The 16,504-nt window shown below is 49.0% G+C and overlaps 1 protein-coding gene across 8 annotated transcripts in view; it reads left to right on the plus strand.

The window, feature by feature from the left end:
• Positions 1 to 1,586: 1,586 nt before the first annotated feature.
• AAK1 (AP2 associated kinase 1) overlaps positions 1,587 to 16,504 on the plus strand; it is an 81,388-nt gene continuing 66,470 nt past the window's right edge. For all 8 annotated transcript variants that reach the window (XM_086477286.1, XM_086477281.1, XM_086477284.1 and 5 more), the window contains exon 1: positions 1,587 to 1,749. In XM_086477286.1, the coding sequence (XP_086333412.1) occupies positions 1,587 to 1,749 (163 nt within the window). The remainder of the gene's footprint in view (positions 1,750 to 16,504) is intronic.

Consider the following 16,504-nt stretch of genomic DNA (forward strand, 5'->3'; position numbering starts at 1 on the left):
AAGGAGAGGAGTTGGCTGCTGCGGACGCCATAGGCTGGAGAAAGCTCCTGATTTCTGAGGGGAAAAAAAAAAGAAAATGGTTGAAAAGAACCCAAAGTGCATTTAAAGGAAATTTCACGAGATTCGAGCTAAATTGAACTTCTCTGAAGCCAGACCAAAGGGCTTTGGGCTTTTCAGATGAGCCAGGCTGCTGCTTATGAGCATCTCGCCGCAAGCTGCGTGAGGTACTGGGGCGGGGAGGAGAAAGATGTAATTTAATAGTGGATCCAAGGTGCAGGCTCTGCAAAACCAACCGCTAGGTTTAAAGCTCCCAACGAGTTTTGAGGGCTGGGGCTTTCCCTGCTTTCTTTTTAGTTTTATTTGAGGCTCTTGAACCGGGCGCTAGCAGGGCCCGTGTGAAGACAAACGTGGTACTTCAGGCCAAGCCCATGATGTCACAACAGGAGGCTATTATTATTATTATTTTATTATGACACGAAAATGTAAAGTTTACGCGCACTATTTCGAAAATAAATGTAAACAACCGTCGACGGGCGAGACCCCTCGCTGACAGGATTTCTGTGCCCGGCCCTCCCGGCAAGGGGAAGCAATGGCCCCCGGGCCCCCTCCGCTCTCCCTGGGGCCGCCAGAGACCCCGTTCCCGCCGGCGGACTGAGGGGAAACCCCGGCTCCGCGGTCTCTCTCCACAGCCCCCTCACGGCCCCGCCAAAACGGCGCCCCCCGCCCGCGCCCCCCTTTCCTCCCCCTCCCGGCCCGGGCGGGGCCGCGCTGCATGCCGGGAGTTGTAGTCCCTGCCGCGGCGGCGCAACCGGTGCCGCCGGGTGGACGCGAACTACCGCTCCCAGCGTGCCGCGCGGCGGGGCCGACTGCCGCCATTCCGCCTATCCCCCCCCCCCCCCCAATTCCCCCGCCAAAGGGCATTCGCCTCTCCGCCGCGCTGTGGGGCGGGGGGTGACGGCCGCACTCCCGGGTGGCTGCACCGGTGGTGGCGGAGGGGCCGGGCCGAGTCCTCCGGGCTGGCGGGGGCGGCGCTGCCGCCGGCAGCCGGGACTTCCTGTGACAACCCATTTCCTGGTCGGATGGGGCCGGCGGGGGGCGGCGGCGGCGGCGGCGACGGGCTCGGTCCCTGACGGGCTCGGTGGCCGCCGGGAGCTCCGCCAGGCAGCGATGCGGGCCCCGGGCCCTGCCGGCAGGCGGCCCCCGCCGTGACCCGCCGCGGGCAGCCGGTGGGGCTGCGGGCAGGCCGGCCGGCCCTGGGCGCCGCGGTGCGGGGTGCATGGAGGCACCCCCCGCCCGCAGAGAGGTACCTGGCGGGGGGCCCTGCCGTCAGCCCGGGCTCCCCTGAGCGGGCTGCGGGGGCCCAGGCCGTGCCGTGGGGATAACCGCCTCTCCCCTCCCGTTATCCCCCCTGTGCAGGTGTGAATCCCCGGAGGACAGCGCGCCTGCTCTGCTTGGCCCCCCACGGCGAGCGGCCCCGGGGCTCCCCTCACCGGCCTCGGCCGGGCCGCAGGAGGAACAAGGAGGGGGCTTGGGACCTTAACCAATAGCATCGCCCCCATAACCAGGCAGCTGCTGCCTCCTGAGAAATGAAGAAGTTTTTCGACTCGCGTCGGGAGCAGGGCGGCTCTGGCCCCGGATCGGGCACCAGCGGCGGTGGCGGCGGCAGCGGTGGCCCGGGCAGCGGCTACATCGGCAGGGTGTTCAGCATCGGCCGGCACCAGGTGACGGTGGACGAGGTGCTGGCGGAAGGTAAGACCCTGGTGCCTTCTACAGAGCGCTCTGCCTTTGCTTCTTTTTCCTCCCCTTTTCCCTCACAAAGCTGGAAAGGGAGGCTTTGGCCTTTCCCATGCACTCCCGCCTCCCCTTCTGTTCCTGGATCCCCGAATATTTCATTGTCCTTGACAGACTTGCAATCCAGTGGCATCTGCAAGCTGACATTTCTGGTCTTCGTATGTGTAACCCCAGTGTGGGTTTGCTGGATTTGGTTTGGGTTTGTTTTGTTGGGTTTTTTTTTTGGGGGGGGGGGGGGTTTTAAATGTTTTGATGCAGAACAAGGTGTTGTAAATAAAAGAAGCAGTGGCCTTCACTCTAACTTTCTTCAGCCAGTTGCCTCCTTTCCTACCTTAAGCAGAGAGGAATAAAACACTGGAGTAAGTTCCTTGTAGGAATGTCATGCACATAGGTAGGCTGAATAGAGCTGGCTGTGATCTGGGGTGAGGGGTTTCTGTTTGTGTGGGTTTTCTGCAGGGGAAGCAGTAATCCCAATTGCGTGAGGTTTTTCTTTCCAAATAAAACAATTAAAGAACTAAAAATGAGCAGTAGGGGTTATAAAACTCACTTATATGTACAGTCCTTGCAGTGCAGCAAGCTGCTGGTGGTATTTACAAAATTGTAACCAGCACTGCTGCTTTAACTATCGTTTTACATTTCGTTTGTTTGGGCTATAAGGGACCTTATGGATGGCTCTGGCTGGTAACCTTAGCCTCGACCTTCAGAGAGATGTTGGCCTCCTTAGACCTGCTCCTGGTCCATCTCCTGCACAGCATCCTTTGCAGTTTCAGTCAAAACAGTGTTTTGTTTTGATCTTGTAATTGCGAAGGAGGGGGTAGCTGCTGTGTGAGAGCTGAGTGGGAGGGCCTGTGTTGGCTTTTACAGAAAGAACCCTAAAATGGAAAAGGGGCTCTTGTGTACGCTGTGTGCGGTCAGGTTTGTGAAATGTCACCACAGTCTACAGGAAAATAGATCCGTGACCATCTTTCAGACATGGTTTCTGATGTGTTCTGCTGCATGCTGAGCTGAGAGGAACACCAAACCCACTCTTTCAACTAGTAACTATAGTGATTTTTTTTCTTTTTTTCCTGGCTTGGAATTTGCAATGTAGGTTTGCCTTGGGTGATATTTCAAGGCCCTTTTGGCCCGAGAAGCTTAGGAACTGTAGGAGCTAAACCTGAGAAGCTGTCACAGTCCTTTTTTTTTTAATGCAGGTTGGCCTCATCCTGGTAACATGGGGAAACAGAGGCTTTTTTTGCTGATGAATAATCTGTTGGCAGGTTCTGCGCCGGTGCTGACAGCACCAGGAAGCAAGCCTGTGTGTCACTGGGCTGTCTCCTGCTCTGCAGGCCTAAGCTGCAGCCACCAAAGGTGCGAGGTGGTAGCACAGATTGCGTGGGGGAAGCGCCTTCCCCTCCTGTCCCGGAGGAGCTGCTCCTTCAGAGGGCTTTGCCCTGGCTCCTGCTTTCTTGCCTGGCCTCCGGGATGGCTACAGCTCTTAGATCTGCACGCACAGGCCAAGCAAGGTGCAGCAGGCCTGTAAAATAGGTGCTATGTTCTCCTGCTGGCCCACGCTGTGAGGCAGAGGAAGTTGTTTTGGTGAAATGTGCTACGCAGGCATTTTCCTCGCAGTCGGACTCCTGGTGCGGGCAGTCTGAAGTCCTTCTGCGTGGTGAGCGAAGTCTCCAAGGGGACGAGAGCAAGGGGGCTTGTAGGTTTGCAGGCTGTTGCTTTTTGATGGGAACAGAGGGGTGGAAATGCCGTTGCCTTTCTAGGGAAGGTAGGCCATCCAGGGAGTCAGTGCGGGTCAGAAGCGCTGCAGCTTTGCATGCTTCTGCTTTTTGGTGTAGCTGCGTGTGCTCCCCAAGTGCTGGTAAACAGCAGCTTTTCACTGACTCAGCTGGAGACCTGGGGAGTTCTCTGGCAACCTGGTTCCTGCACTACTGACGTCTGAATCCTCAGCTGGAAAACGCTTTTGTATCTGCAGTGAATTTTGATGGTTCAGCAGCGGTGAAAAGGCAACTTGTGAAGTCTTGGCTATTTCTGCTAAAAGGAAAAGTCCCCTGGGAAGCGCTTTGGAGGAGGAGTATCCTGTCTGGGAAAGAAACACCTCTCATCCCTGTTGCTTTAGAAGGGAGAGGAGAGGCTTGTGTTTTGATGCAGCATGTGAAGCCTAGAAAAGAAATGAGATGTAAAAGTGGCTTAAAAGAAAGAGTCTCTGAAATGATGATGGATGGTGTGGGGGAGACTTGAGTTGCAAGCCTGAGGAGCTGGTTGAACCAGAACTTTTGGAATTAAAGTGTTGGGATTTAGCTGTCAAAGCTGTGACTGGTCACCCTCAATTCTGCTGAGCAACCCTGCTGCTGCTGACTGCTCCCTGGCCTGGGATGGGAGTCCTCAATGCAGGCACTGTGGAGCATGCCAGATGGCAGATGTCTGCCTGTGCTCGCAGTCTCTTGCGTAGATCCCCAAAATATCCGCTGTGGTTGGGTACTCTCCTCACCCCCTTAAAAATAGTTGTGTCTGGATACTCACTTTCTGGGTGGGGAGGAACATTTCTTGCTTTTGGAAGTAAGTAGATGGGAGTAATATAGAAGGAACTGGAACGATTGTTTGTCTGTGATGGTGTAATACTGGTGAATCAGTATTTTCTTGCAAACAGTATATTGCAATAGGTGATTCTTAGTTGAGTCTTTGTGGTTGTCTTGCTCTAATCCATATCACAGCGTGAATAATCTCTTGAAAATTTCCCCTAAAGTTTGCATGAGGATTAATTGCTGTGGGAGATCAGCGCTGCCGGCCTTGGAGTCCTGCAAGGCCAGGGTTAAAATCGGCATCATCATCCTGGTGCTCCAGTATGGGCTGAGGGAGGTTGTTGCTGACTTTAAGGTGATGGCGTTTCTGGGAGCGGAGGTGAGGCATTTGATCGTGTGGGTGGGTCAGGCTGCTATCTTACCATTTTGTTTTTGAAAAGGAACAAAACTGTGATCAAATTGGATGCTGCTTTTTGGTTTTGCCTGTGTGTAGGGAACAACAACAAAAAAACCACCTCAGAAGCCCACACTGGAGGTGTCCCTCTGGTGAGGACCAGAGCAGCAGAAACCTTTAGAAGGATGTTGCCAGAAATCAGAAATCTGCTGAGGAGTTTGTGGGATGTGCGTGTGTGGCGAAGTACCACAAGCCACATGTACTCCTCTGAGCTAAACCAAACAAGGTGCCTGCCCCAATGCCCAGTTTTCAGGGGCTGTGTTTTGTGTTACCCTGGGCACTTGGGGTTTTGTAAGAGTGTGCTGAAATGATCCAAGGCATGTAAGCGTTGATGGGGTGCGTGTTTGAGCTAGGATTTGGTTTGTCTTGGTCTCCTTCTAGCAAAAGATAGAGGCTGCATTTCTTCAGGTCTGTGAAAAGTTACTTTTTCGATTAGTAGTCTTTTTCTGAAGGTGCTACTTGTGGTTTTCTCCCCTTAAACTGTGTAAGTTGGGGGATTCGGGTTTAATAATTGTCAGATATGGCACTGTGTTTTTTGGTCAGCTACATTCCTGTCTGTGTTGTTAGCTAATGTCTCTTTCAAAGCATTTAGTGGTAGACATTATAAACCAATGCAAAATTAGCTTAAATTTGCCAGCTATATTTTTTACTCTGTTTTGAAAAGACAGATGCTGTGGGAAGGTTTCATTGTCATTTTCTTTAGCAGATGTGCAGGCCAAAACGTGCATGAAGAGCTTGGTAAGGCTGTGAATGCACAACCTGTGCCCGGTGGGGGAAGGTGGTCCCCTGAGCTGCCCAACTGTGTGGTGGGGCTAATGGCAGAGGACGTCTGCTGATCCCTGCCTCGCTTACCCTCAGCGCTCCCTTTCCTGCAGCACCGTAACCTGAAATCACTAATATTACACGTGAGCTGCTTCTGAAATAACTTCCCATTCAAACAAACCCCATCTGAGGTAAATTTTGCACATCTGCTTGTTCCTCAACCCAATTCCAGTGTGGTTGGGTTCAAGACATCACTTTGAAGTGTATTCTGTCAGTTATTGCCTTCTAGCTTCTGCCAAGTGCCAGCTGCTGATCAGCTGACCAGTGACATTTGGATTAGGAATTAAACTATTTCTCCTCTTGGAGTGGGACATGTGATTTTTATTTTTTTTTTTCCCCATTACTTTCCCTGTGTACCTTGTGAGGCAGGGCATGTACGCTACGCTCTGTGCTCCTGGGGAGAACATTGGCTCCTCGGTGTTTTAGTAGTCTGGTTTTTGAGCGTGCAGGCCAGGCAAACTGGTGAGGAATACCAAGTGAGTGATTTGGTAAATGTCAAGCTATCCCAAGTGCCTTGGTGCTTTTAGCAGCGCAGATTTTGGTGGGGCAGAGTGTGTGCCGTTTCCCTGGGTGTAATTGGGAAGGAAAAGGAGGTGTTAGTGGGTTTAACTGTGTAAGGAGTTGTATAGCCCAGACTCGCGTTGTCTAGCCTCACTTGTGAGCTTTATGCAACACGTCAGAGAATGGGTCTGGGATTGCACACGGGGGTGGCTGGTTTCTTACGTAACAGCTATAGAAGCTAAAAGCATATTTAATGGTAGTGTGAGCCCAGTGCGGGCATGGGAGGACGAGTTTTCTGCAGTCGTCTTCCCAGGCAAGAGCCTTCTGTGTTTGAAATAAAATAGTTTCTAATTCGGGCGCTCCTGCAACAGCCTTATGAAGTTGTTGGTATAAGAAAGCTTAGTTTGGGGTTTCTGGCTGGGGAAAAGACAGGGTTTAACTATCGAACTTGGGTGTTTTATACATACAGGCTACTAACCTCTGGTTGCAACACCAGCATTGACATTTTTGGATCTGAGGGGAACATGTACTGCCATGAAGTTGTTATTGTGTCGTGGGCCTTCTCCCGTTCGTACAGGAGCTTGTCAGCAGTTGAAGAGAGCAGGTGGTAAGTTATAAATGTGCCGAAGACAAGCTGGAATCCACTTTGGGTTTAGCACTTGCTGCCTTCCAAGCTCACCCACCTGCATTAATCATGGCTAATAAGGGGTCAGAACTGACTCGGCACTGCACACTTGCTTTGAGAGCTGCTTCCTTTGAAGGTGACTTTTTTTCAGTGAAAATAGTGATTTGGACAGACTGAGGCTGTGCCTGTTGGAACAGTGACTTGCCAGCTGCAGGACTTGCTGCTGCTCTTCTGGAAAGTCACAACCAAATTGCCTTCATTCGTACCAAGTAAGTGTTTACTCGTGTTTCACATGTGGAAGGAGACAGGAAGTCTCTGAGGAGAAACGTGCCATAAGCAAACTGGTTTACGGAGGAGTTCTCTTTTGATAATGAGAGGTAACTGAATAAATAAGTTTCCCAGGAAAGGATGCCTTCTTCCTTAGATAGGAGGGAGTGCAGATGTCCTTGTGGTGGTAACATACTGGAAACGTACCTCCTTCAATCAGATAGTGGCTGCTGTACGTTTATGAACATAGGAACAATACCGACCGTGATTTACAAGCACAAGGAAAAGATTTGGAAAGGCTTAAGTGAAACACAGTTGCAAGGTAACTCTCTCTTATTTGTGGCTTCTTATCATGATGGAAACTCTCCTTTTCTCCTTTTGTAGGAGGTCCAGGAATTGCCACTAAGTGCCCTGAAGGCTATTGTTAGCTGCCTACAGTATGATGCAGTAGAATGAAAGCAGAGGAGTGCCGCTGCAGCCCCTCTAACGCGAGGAGCTCTCACTACCCTGTTGCCAGAGTATCTGAGCCCTGGCACAGTCTATGAAAGTGTCCTTCCGTTCCTTTTAGGGCTGCTGGGAAATAATATACTGAGATACGAAGGTGAAGCAATGCAGAGTGTGTGTGGCCAAGTCAGGAATTGATCTCTGGCCTTCCAGATTGAGTGCGTTAATTGCAGTCTGTGTTTTCTCTCAAATGCTGCCTCTGTGCGTTTTAAATGGGCGTGCTCTTGGCACATTTGTGATTTGGGCATAAATTTACGCTTGCTTTATGGCAGAACCCATGCTGACATCAGGACCCCGGGCCATGTGTCACAGGATTGGATTAAAGACTTTTTTTGGAACAAGATGCTCAGAGCATCTGGTTTGCTTCATGGTTTTGCAGAAACAAATTACGTACCAGTGACGGGTGATCTCAGATTAAAAATAAAAAAGCCATCAGCAGCTGAGTTCCCCAAGCAGAGATGTTGAGTGCGTGCACATCCACCCCACAGCTGAGCGGGAAGCTAGCTGGTGCTGTGATGAGGACAGCTAGATCTGGTCTTCACTCATTCACGGTTAGGAGCGTGCTGGTTTTGCTTCCTATTTGGTGTTCGTAGGGCTATAATAGGAAGGTGACCCCAAAATGTGCCTGTGTGAACTTAAAAAGCAATCTGGCATGCTGCTCTCGGGGGTGTGATGGTAAAATACGTGGTCTTCTGAAGTTCTCAATAATGCGTAGCTGTGATTCGGATGATTTCTTAGCTCGTGTCTCCTTTACTTCTGTAAGCTAAATGGTGCTTGCCAGGTTGACGTGTGCTTTTGCTGCACAACTCTGATGGCAGCAGTAAAATAAACTGAGCTTGTCTCTCGAAGGAGTGCAGGGTGCTCCATGGGAAGTACGGTGTGGCCTGGTTCCTGCAGGCTTTCCCTGAACATCAGTTTCTATTCAAAGCACCACAGTAAGCGAGAGGAACCCTTGGTTTGATGTGGTATACCGGCTTTTGTGACTTCACTCCTATCCTGGATTGTACGGGGAAGCTACTCGGTTGTTGTGGGAGTGAGAGTGATATAAAACTCAAGACTTTCAAAGTGTTTTAAAATACTTAAAATGAACCCAGTGCTGATGCGAGAGGAGCAGACCTATTGCTTTATGTGCCTTCTCTGCGCGACCTACCTGCTAAGTCGGTGATACTTTAGTTACCTGTCATGAGCCTCTGAAGGATTAATTGCTTCTGACTTGGGAAGTGCTTCAGAAATAAAGACCTTCTCTCCAGCGTTTAGCTGCCGCTTCGGAGGAGCGAGCTGGATCGATAGGAAATCCTTGCCTTATGACTGCGGTGTGTTCACGTGAAGATATTTGTGGCTACTGTTGACCCTTGGGCTCTGGTCTAATAACTCTCTTCGTGACCTTTGGCAAGAAGTGTCTAATAGCAGGGGATATACAAATGATTGGTGGCACGAAAGGTACGGTGAAGTTCTTAGAGGAAATACCCTTCTAAGTCAGGAGAAGGATCTGTGAAAGCACATGTGCGCACGCACACACTCGTGTGCTGGCACACCGGCCTTTCTTGTTCACCCCAGATACTGTCGCACCTCTTGTTAGGCAAGCGTCCGCGTGGTGTGTAGAGTAGGTGGGTAACAAGGAACAGCCAGCCCTCTGGGGTTCAGCACAGACAGGCGGGAGATGTTGGCAATGATGATGAGGGAAGAGGCAGTGCCCTGTCTCTTTAGGGGAGAGACTGAGGTAAGGGCAGGAGATAAGCAGAGGTAAGCAAGGATGGCTCAGTGCCTGGGTGGAAAGGTTCTCTCTTTGTAGGATCCCTTTGAATAGTTCCACAAATGTCCTGTTTGGCAACTTGCACAAGTGAGAGGTACCTGCTAAACTCATCCGACGCCTCTGTGCCGTATTTCCCCCTTGGAGTGCAGGTAGTGTCAGCAGGATACTGGTGACCGTGTTGGGAAGCAGGTGACGTGGACGCCAGCTGATGGGCACTGAGTATTCCCCAGGAATTTCGGCAAGTGCTGCTTGCAGAGTTGGGAGTGTTCTGACTTGGGCCCTTTGGTGGCTGCGTGTTCGTGACAGCCCTCTCGCAAGGCAGTCGACGTGAGATGACACAAGAAGCCATCCCCAGTTGTCAGTTGGTGAGATCCTGCTGGTTCTCATGTTTGTTCTTTTTTATTGATTATCATAGAATCACAGAACGGTTTTGGTTGGAAGGGCCCTCAGATCATCTAGTTCCAACCCCCTGCCGTGGCAGGGACACCTCCCACTAGACCAGTTTGCTTGAGGCTCCATCCACCCTGGTCTTGAACACATCCAGGGATGGAGCATCCACAGCTTCCTTAGGCAACCTGTTCCAGTGTCTCAGCACCCTCAGGGTGAAGAACTTCTTCCTGGTATCTAGTCTAAACCTGCCCTCTCCCAGCTTCCAACCGTTACCCCTCCTCCTGTCACTGCAGGCCCTTGTAACAAGGCCCTCCCCAGCCTGCTTGTAGGCCCCTTCAGGTACTGGAAGGCTGCTCTAAGGTCTCCCCGGAGCCTTCTCTTTTCCAGGCTGAACAAGCCTGTCCTGGTAGGAAAGGTGTTCCAACCCTCTGACCATCTCTGGACTTGCTCCAGCAGCTCCATGTCTGTCTTGTGCTGGGGGCTCAGAGCTGGATGCAGTATTCCAGGTGAGGTCTCACAAGGGCAGAGCAGAGGGGTAGAATCACTTCCCTCGACCTGCTGGCCACACATCAAATGTTTGTAAGGAAATTTAAAAAAAAATGCATCGCCAAGCACTGATATGTGGATTGTGGGGTGGCAAAGGATGAAGGAGGGACAGTGCGGCAGAAAGAAAGGGAAGGGGCAGCACAGACTGGGGTCACACTCCGTCCTGGGATGCCTGGAGTGCACCTTTCTGGCAAGAAAATTTCTGCTGCAAATCAGAGCCTTTCTTTTGGCCTTTACCTGCTGCTTTTGAGTTAGAAGATGTACTTAGATAGGTGAGTGTGAGTTCACCTTTCTGTTTCTATACCCCAGTATCAGTTGTAGTTTGAACCGTTGCGCTGTCTCTGCTCTCCAGCGAACATGAAGACCCCTGTGAACTGGTTGTTATACAACTTGTGGTTCTGTGCATGGTGGTTGTTCCCCGCTGCAAAGCAGACCAACAGATGGTGGAAGAAAGGCCTATCAAATTATTTTACAAATGAGAAACTGAAGCCCACGAAGATGTAGCGATTTGATAAGGGCTGTGTAGGAAAGCAGTGACAAAGCCTTGTATTAAATGCAAATGTACCTCCTTGTCTGGTGTTTTAACCACACTGTCATTAATATTCATGTCACCATAGTATCGTGGAACTTTTTATCATGGACTAGGGCCCTGTGTCACATAATGCAAACACAGAACAAAGACTGTCCATACTCCTGGGAGATGTCTGGCTGCCCTTGCCTGTGCCTGCTGAGGCTCAACATTTGCCTTCGGTACCCAAACACGCTCGTGTGCTGCCGCCTAAGCAGACGTAGTCAGAAAGACCCATCACGAGGTGCAAGCAGCTGTAATCCTGCAGCTGATCATGACATGATAACTGACACACTTAGCTTCTAAAGATCTGATGTTATTCGGAGACCACAGGAAACACACAAACCCAACCTTGCTCACACAGCATTCAACAGAACATGTGACAGGATTAAATATGTATTGGATTTTTTTTTTTTAAGTTAAAATGGTGCTATTTTTGGAGTGGGACAGATGGTGGTTTTCTACCTTTTGCTTTTGTTTTAAAACAACACAAGAAGCTCTTAGGTTATACCTTTAAAGCTTTTTCTGCTACCAAGCAGGCTAGAAATGCATATATCAATATATTATATGTACGCTGGAATTCTCAAGCAATAATGTAAGTTCATTTGAGCTGGTGAATTAAATCCATAATAATTATGGGGCTTATGAGTAACAATCACAAGACTGCAGGTTCTGGACCCCTGCAACCCTTTCCTGTTTCTGGACAGCTGACAAATGAACAGACAGGCATCTGTGTATTCATATCTCTCTGCTTTCTCACCTTGGTGTATGTGGAAAAACTCAAAGCCCTGCTTCACGGAGGGCTGATTTTTTTTTGATTTCTGTTTTTAATTTTTTTCCCTGTGCTGAATCATGGATACTGTGTGCTCCTGACTGTACTTAGTGGTTTGAATTCCCTGGGAGCTGGCTGGTGGGGTAGTAGATACCTCTCTCCATGCTTGGCATGTACTGAGACGTTGAAAAGTTCAGTGCTGTCTTCAGGGTCCAATTAGCATATACTCTTCTAGAGGAATATTACGGAATCCTGAAGTTGTGTTTTCCTATTACTCAGTGAGATGGCACTTCTGTGGCTCAAGAGTATACCTGTAGTTACATGGGAGACCCAGAAAGGTTGAAATCTGGATTCCTGGGTGTGGGCAGAAGAAACTTGTTTGAAACAAACCTCCACACACTGTTGTGAAGCTCTTACAGTATCGTGTTAGCTGTAAGCTTGAGCTTTTCTTAGAATGCCTGTATTAGGGTTTCTCTTGTGTTTTTCATGCTGCTTTGCTCGGTAGGGGTGTCTGGGTGCTACCGTAGTAATCAAAATTCCTAAATGTCTAACTTGGCTGTTGCCATGAGCTCTCTTTGGAACCTTGCATAATTGCTTCCCAAATGGAGTTTGCTGTTACCATAGCGCTTACGGTCTCCAGTAAGCCCACTCTGGCTGGCCCTTGCAAGCAAGTCCAGTTAAAAACCAGTCCCAGCCCTGGCCAGTTTAATCTTGCTTTCTCCTTCCTCAACAGCTCCAGCTACAACCTGCTCTCTGCTCAACTAGTTTTGTTTTTTCTCTCCTCTCCTGTCGACGTGATTCACCGCTTCCTCGCTTTTCCAGTGAAGCTTTTCAGCTGCATGCGATTGCTGCAGCTTCTTGCTGGCTTTGCAGTTCCAGTCCTGTTCACTCAAAACCAGTCGTGCTCTGCAGCATGTTTGTGCCATTGCTAATTTCACTTGGAGATGAAGGAGGTCTCAGATGCTGTTAGCAGCTGCTTGAATAATGGCAGCTGAAACGTGCTTTTTAGAGGGCCGACTGATAACAAATGATTTTTTTTTTTTTAAGCTGTGAGTTATTCATGACCTGTTAATTTATTTTTCTTTTTCAGTCTTACAGTGGAAGTTCAAGGACTAAAATTGTCACAATAGAGAGGGACTGAGTCTGCTTTGCCAAGTAATCGACTTGGAGGCAGTGCATCTTGCTGCATAGTAATAAAACACTGCTCCATCAGCTTTGGGTTTCCAAGCCTGCCTGTCAGGGAGGAATTGAGTGGCTGCACAAGACTGTAAAGTGGAGCACATGCCTAGCAAATCTACCCACGTGAACGTCTAAACGTGCTTCCTGCTGTGAAGGCCAGTACAGTTCCGTAGCCTTTAGTGAGCTGCTATTTGTTATGAAATTGCTGTCACAAATACTGTGAGACTTTAATACCCTTGAATTAAGGTGTCTGGGCTATGTTCTGACGGCGTTCTTGGTGGATGGGTAGTGTGACAAGCTATCGCTGCCCTTGAACTGGAGCTTTTGAAAAGGGAATGCAGAGTAAATGCACAGGATGAATCTTGCCCATTGATTATTTTAGGCTTCTAATATGCTGTTGCACAGCAGAGAATAATTTACTCCCCCTGTCCCCCTTTTTTTTGTTATTTACCTCCTCTCCTTTCTCTGCTGTATTGTGATTTACAGTTTCCTTTTTTGACTTTCTCCGTGGAGTTGGCTGGGAGTTGAAGGGCTATCGACTAGGGGAGAGTGAAAGATCTGTAATGAGACAAGGTCCTGAAAAATGCAAAGACATGAAGCTACACAGCCTTAAATGAGACCTATCAAAATAAACCCTAGAGAAGTGACGAGGAGGCAGTTAAGCTTTTTTCCATGTCATCAATGCAGTGAAAAAGCCTGTGACTATGTAAATATTTTGTGGCTGTTTGTAGTTGTGAGCATCACAGCTAATAAACTGAATGTTCACCCCAAAAAACCTCAACAATCCCTAGCCAACCAGTCTGCTTTCCTAAAATTAGGAGAGGCAAGGACTGTGCTTCTGCTTTTTCTTGGGTGATGTGTCTGATTGCATTATTTTGCACAGTTTAGGCACTCGTGGCCGTGACTGCCACGCTGACATTAACTATGACGTCCTGCCTATTTAAAAAGTGCCCAGAAGAGGGTGGAGCCTGTAAATCTAAATCTGTCTTGTCATGGCCTAGATATTGCAGCAATGACACTAAGCGAGAGCCCTGTAATTATGTTGGTAATATTGGATAATCACATTAGGATTCTCAGCTATGGTAAATCTGTGTAGGGCTAACTATGTCCCTGCTTTACTCTTGCTGTGAGTCCGACCCGTGAGCTCTACGTGAGCTTGAGCCTTTGTTTCACCTGGGGAGCAGTCCTGTGCTCTGGTAGATGTGCTGGATGTTCTATTAGAGTTTGTCTGGTGGTATTTAAAGACTAGAGCTTAAGCAGCGCTGCAGCTGGAGCTGGGGGAGCTGCTGCTTTCTTGAGTTGGTAGCGAGAGGAGTTTCTAAAAAGCAGGGCTTCGCCTGCACGCCCTGGGCTTTTTTCAGTGTTGGATGCAGATCTTTGCTGTGATGGTGTGTGTTGTCTAATGGACGCGCGTGACTCTGGAGATAACTTTCTAACTAGGTTTGGGGTTTTTTTGGTCCTTTTTTTCTCTCCCCCCTCCCCTCGCCTAAATCAGTTGTGCAGCAGTTGCATTTTGTATCCGGCACAAAGCTGGCGCAGGTGCAGGGCTCTCTGTGCCCAGCGGACTTGCTCAGCGTGAAGCTGCCTAACGGATCGTGGCTGGCCAGCAATGGAGGCTCCTCTTCTTTCAAGTCGTAGAAAACTGTATTGCTCCTATGTGCAGATTTCCTTTGTGGACAGCAAACTTTTCCAGCTTAAATGTGAGCTGCATGGAGAATTTCTTGCTGCTTGGAACGGTTATCGTTGGTGGAAGAGTGCCGAGCCTCACGCCTAAACCTTGGGACCTCTGGAGCTGTAGGGCTGCGTGTGTAATTCTCTCCACCGCAGGCTGGCTGTGTGGACCAGAGGACCGAGTGTGAGTTTATGAGCTGCTCTGCTCGGAACTGGTGTTGATGTGAATATGAACCAGGTGAACACAGAATCTACCTTGATTTCCCAGCACGGCTTTCCCCTGGCTGTAGGACCAGACCTGTGCTCGCTCTGCAAGGAGAGAAGGCGAGTTGGTGATTTTTATGGGGCTGCTGCTCAGCAATGCTTGAATGTTCTTCAAGAGTTTGTCCTGCGCCAGGAGGATGCAATCCTTGGATGGCTTGACACACAACCTGTGTCCGTGTTCCTTGTGTAGTTGCTTTAGTTAAAGTATCACTAGAAATATTTATAAAATGAGAAGCTGCATTTCCTGTAAGTTCGATTTGACTTGGAGCTCTCTTGACTTTTTGCAGTTGTGTCACTGTTACAATCTTCTTTAGAGTATGATCGCTATTAAATTCCTGATCTTGTCGCAAGTATACCTGCCTAGCCGATTTTCCACCTGCTTAGTATCTCATCTGGGGAGATGCAGGTTTCAGCTGATTCTCCTGATATTTGTGCCTGTTTCAGGTTTCCTATCTCATAATACTAGGTGTCCTTTATGCTTTATCTAGCTGCTATCTACTTTCCCCACAGTTCTGAAGCTCTGGTTCGCTCCTACAGCCGCTTAAAGTGGTCAGAACACGGATGAAATTTGAGTGATTGTCACCATTGCTACTTACACAGACAAAGCTCTTTCAGCTGGAGTTAGTGGTTTGCTTTTCTTTCTTTGCCCTCAAGATAACTCTTAGATGTTCAGACTATTTAATTGGCGGTTGATGTTTCAAGATCTGATTTGAAAAGTTTCCCAGAGCAGTTCTATCTCCACTCCAGTATGAAGCCTTCTAAATTGCAGTTTAGGGGCAATGGAAGCAGCTCAAAGGAACAGACTAAGCCACAACTGAAAGCTTAGTAAACCAGCCAGAATCTCACTGATTTTTGTTTTGTTTTAATGGTGTTTAACTGGCTGTACAGGTGAATATGGTAAGGTAAGACACTGAGAGCTGTATCTTTCTTCTTGGAAATGAGCATGGGGAGCTTCCCAGGGATTGCTCCTGTGCATGAAAGGAAGCGTGGTACTTTGTTGTCTGTGGTCTCATTTGCTTCATAGCTATTAGGCCTGCACGGACTAGAAGGACTTGTGGCTTTGTGTTCTAGAGCCCTCGAGCTGAAGGAGAACCCCTGCAGTACTGTACAGAGATCCTGCTTTCTTCCCTGCAGAGACCAGGGGTTTGTATTCCTGATGTGTAGAGTTCACCTTAATAACTTGCTCCAAATACTGCTCTCGGAGATGCTGGTGCAGGCCTTTTAGATTGAAGTAGTCCCTTAAACTTGGCACTGTTATGCTTTAGCATAAGTCAAGTGACTTAAAAAACCAAACCAAAACAAAAACCAGCTAAGTAAAGCTTGTTATTTCCTTTGAGGTAGAAAATCTTAGCTGAGAGGAGACCTGTTTAGTTTAGCGTTATTATCTGCTGTTCTCAGCTGGAGAGCCTGTTGGCAGAGGATAAGGGTTTTGTTTTGTTCTTGTTTGGAACGGGACTCTTTGGTTATAACACACACAAACGCACATAGTGATTGGAGTTAGAGGAACTTGGATGTAGTAAGACCAGGAGATGCATATTCAGGCCTTCCTGGTTCCAGAGGCGACTGCTTGCTCTGTGGTCTGCAGCGTGTCCTGCGTTTTGCTTCTCTGTTCTCATCGCTGCCTTCAGAAAGTCACTCCAGTCGCACTTACAGCCGTGGGTTTCTGTGTGTGAGCCTGTTCCGTTTCGGCGGGTGGCTGAGCGCACCCTGTCACTGCTTTGTGCTTGAGCTTACAAGCTGTTGACACAGCTTAGCCTAGGTAAAGAAAATCCTAGTTTTGTAGCCTGGGTTGTGGGAAACAAACACCAATTATGTCCACGTACTCCTGAGGCGTGATGCAAGCCTGTGCCTTTAGGATAGGCCGTGTGTTTTCTGTGCGTGCAA

The sequence above is a fragment of the Leptosomus discolor genome, chromosome 23 (assembly GCF_034619465.1).
Source record: "Leptosomus discolor isolate bLepDis1 chromosome 23, bLepDis1.hap2, whole genome shotgun sequence".
Taxonomy (NCBI): domain Eukaryota; kingdom Metazoa; phylum Chordata; class Aves; order Leptosomiformes; family Leptosomidae; genus Leptosomus; species Leptosomus discolor.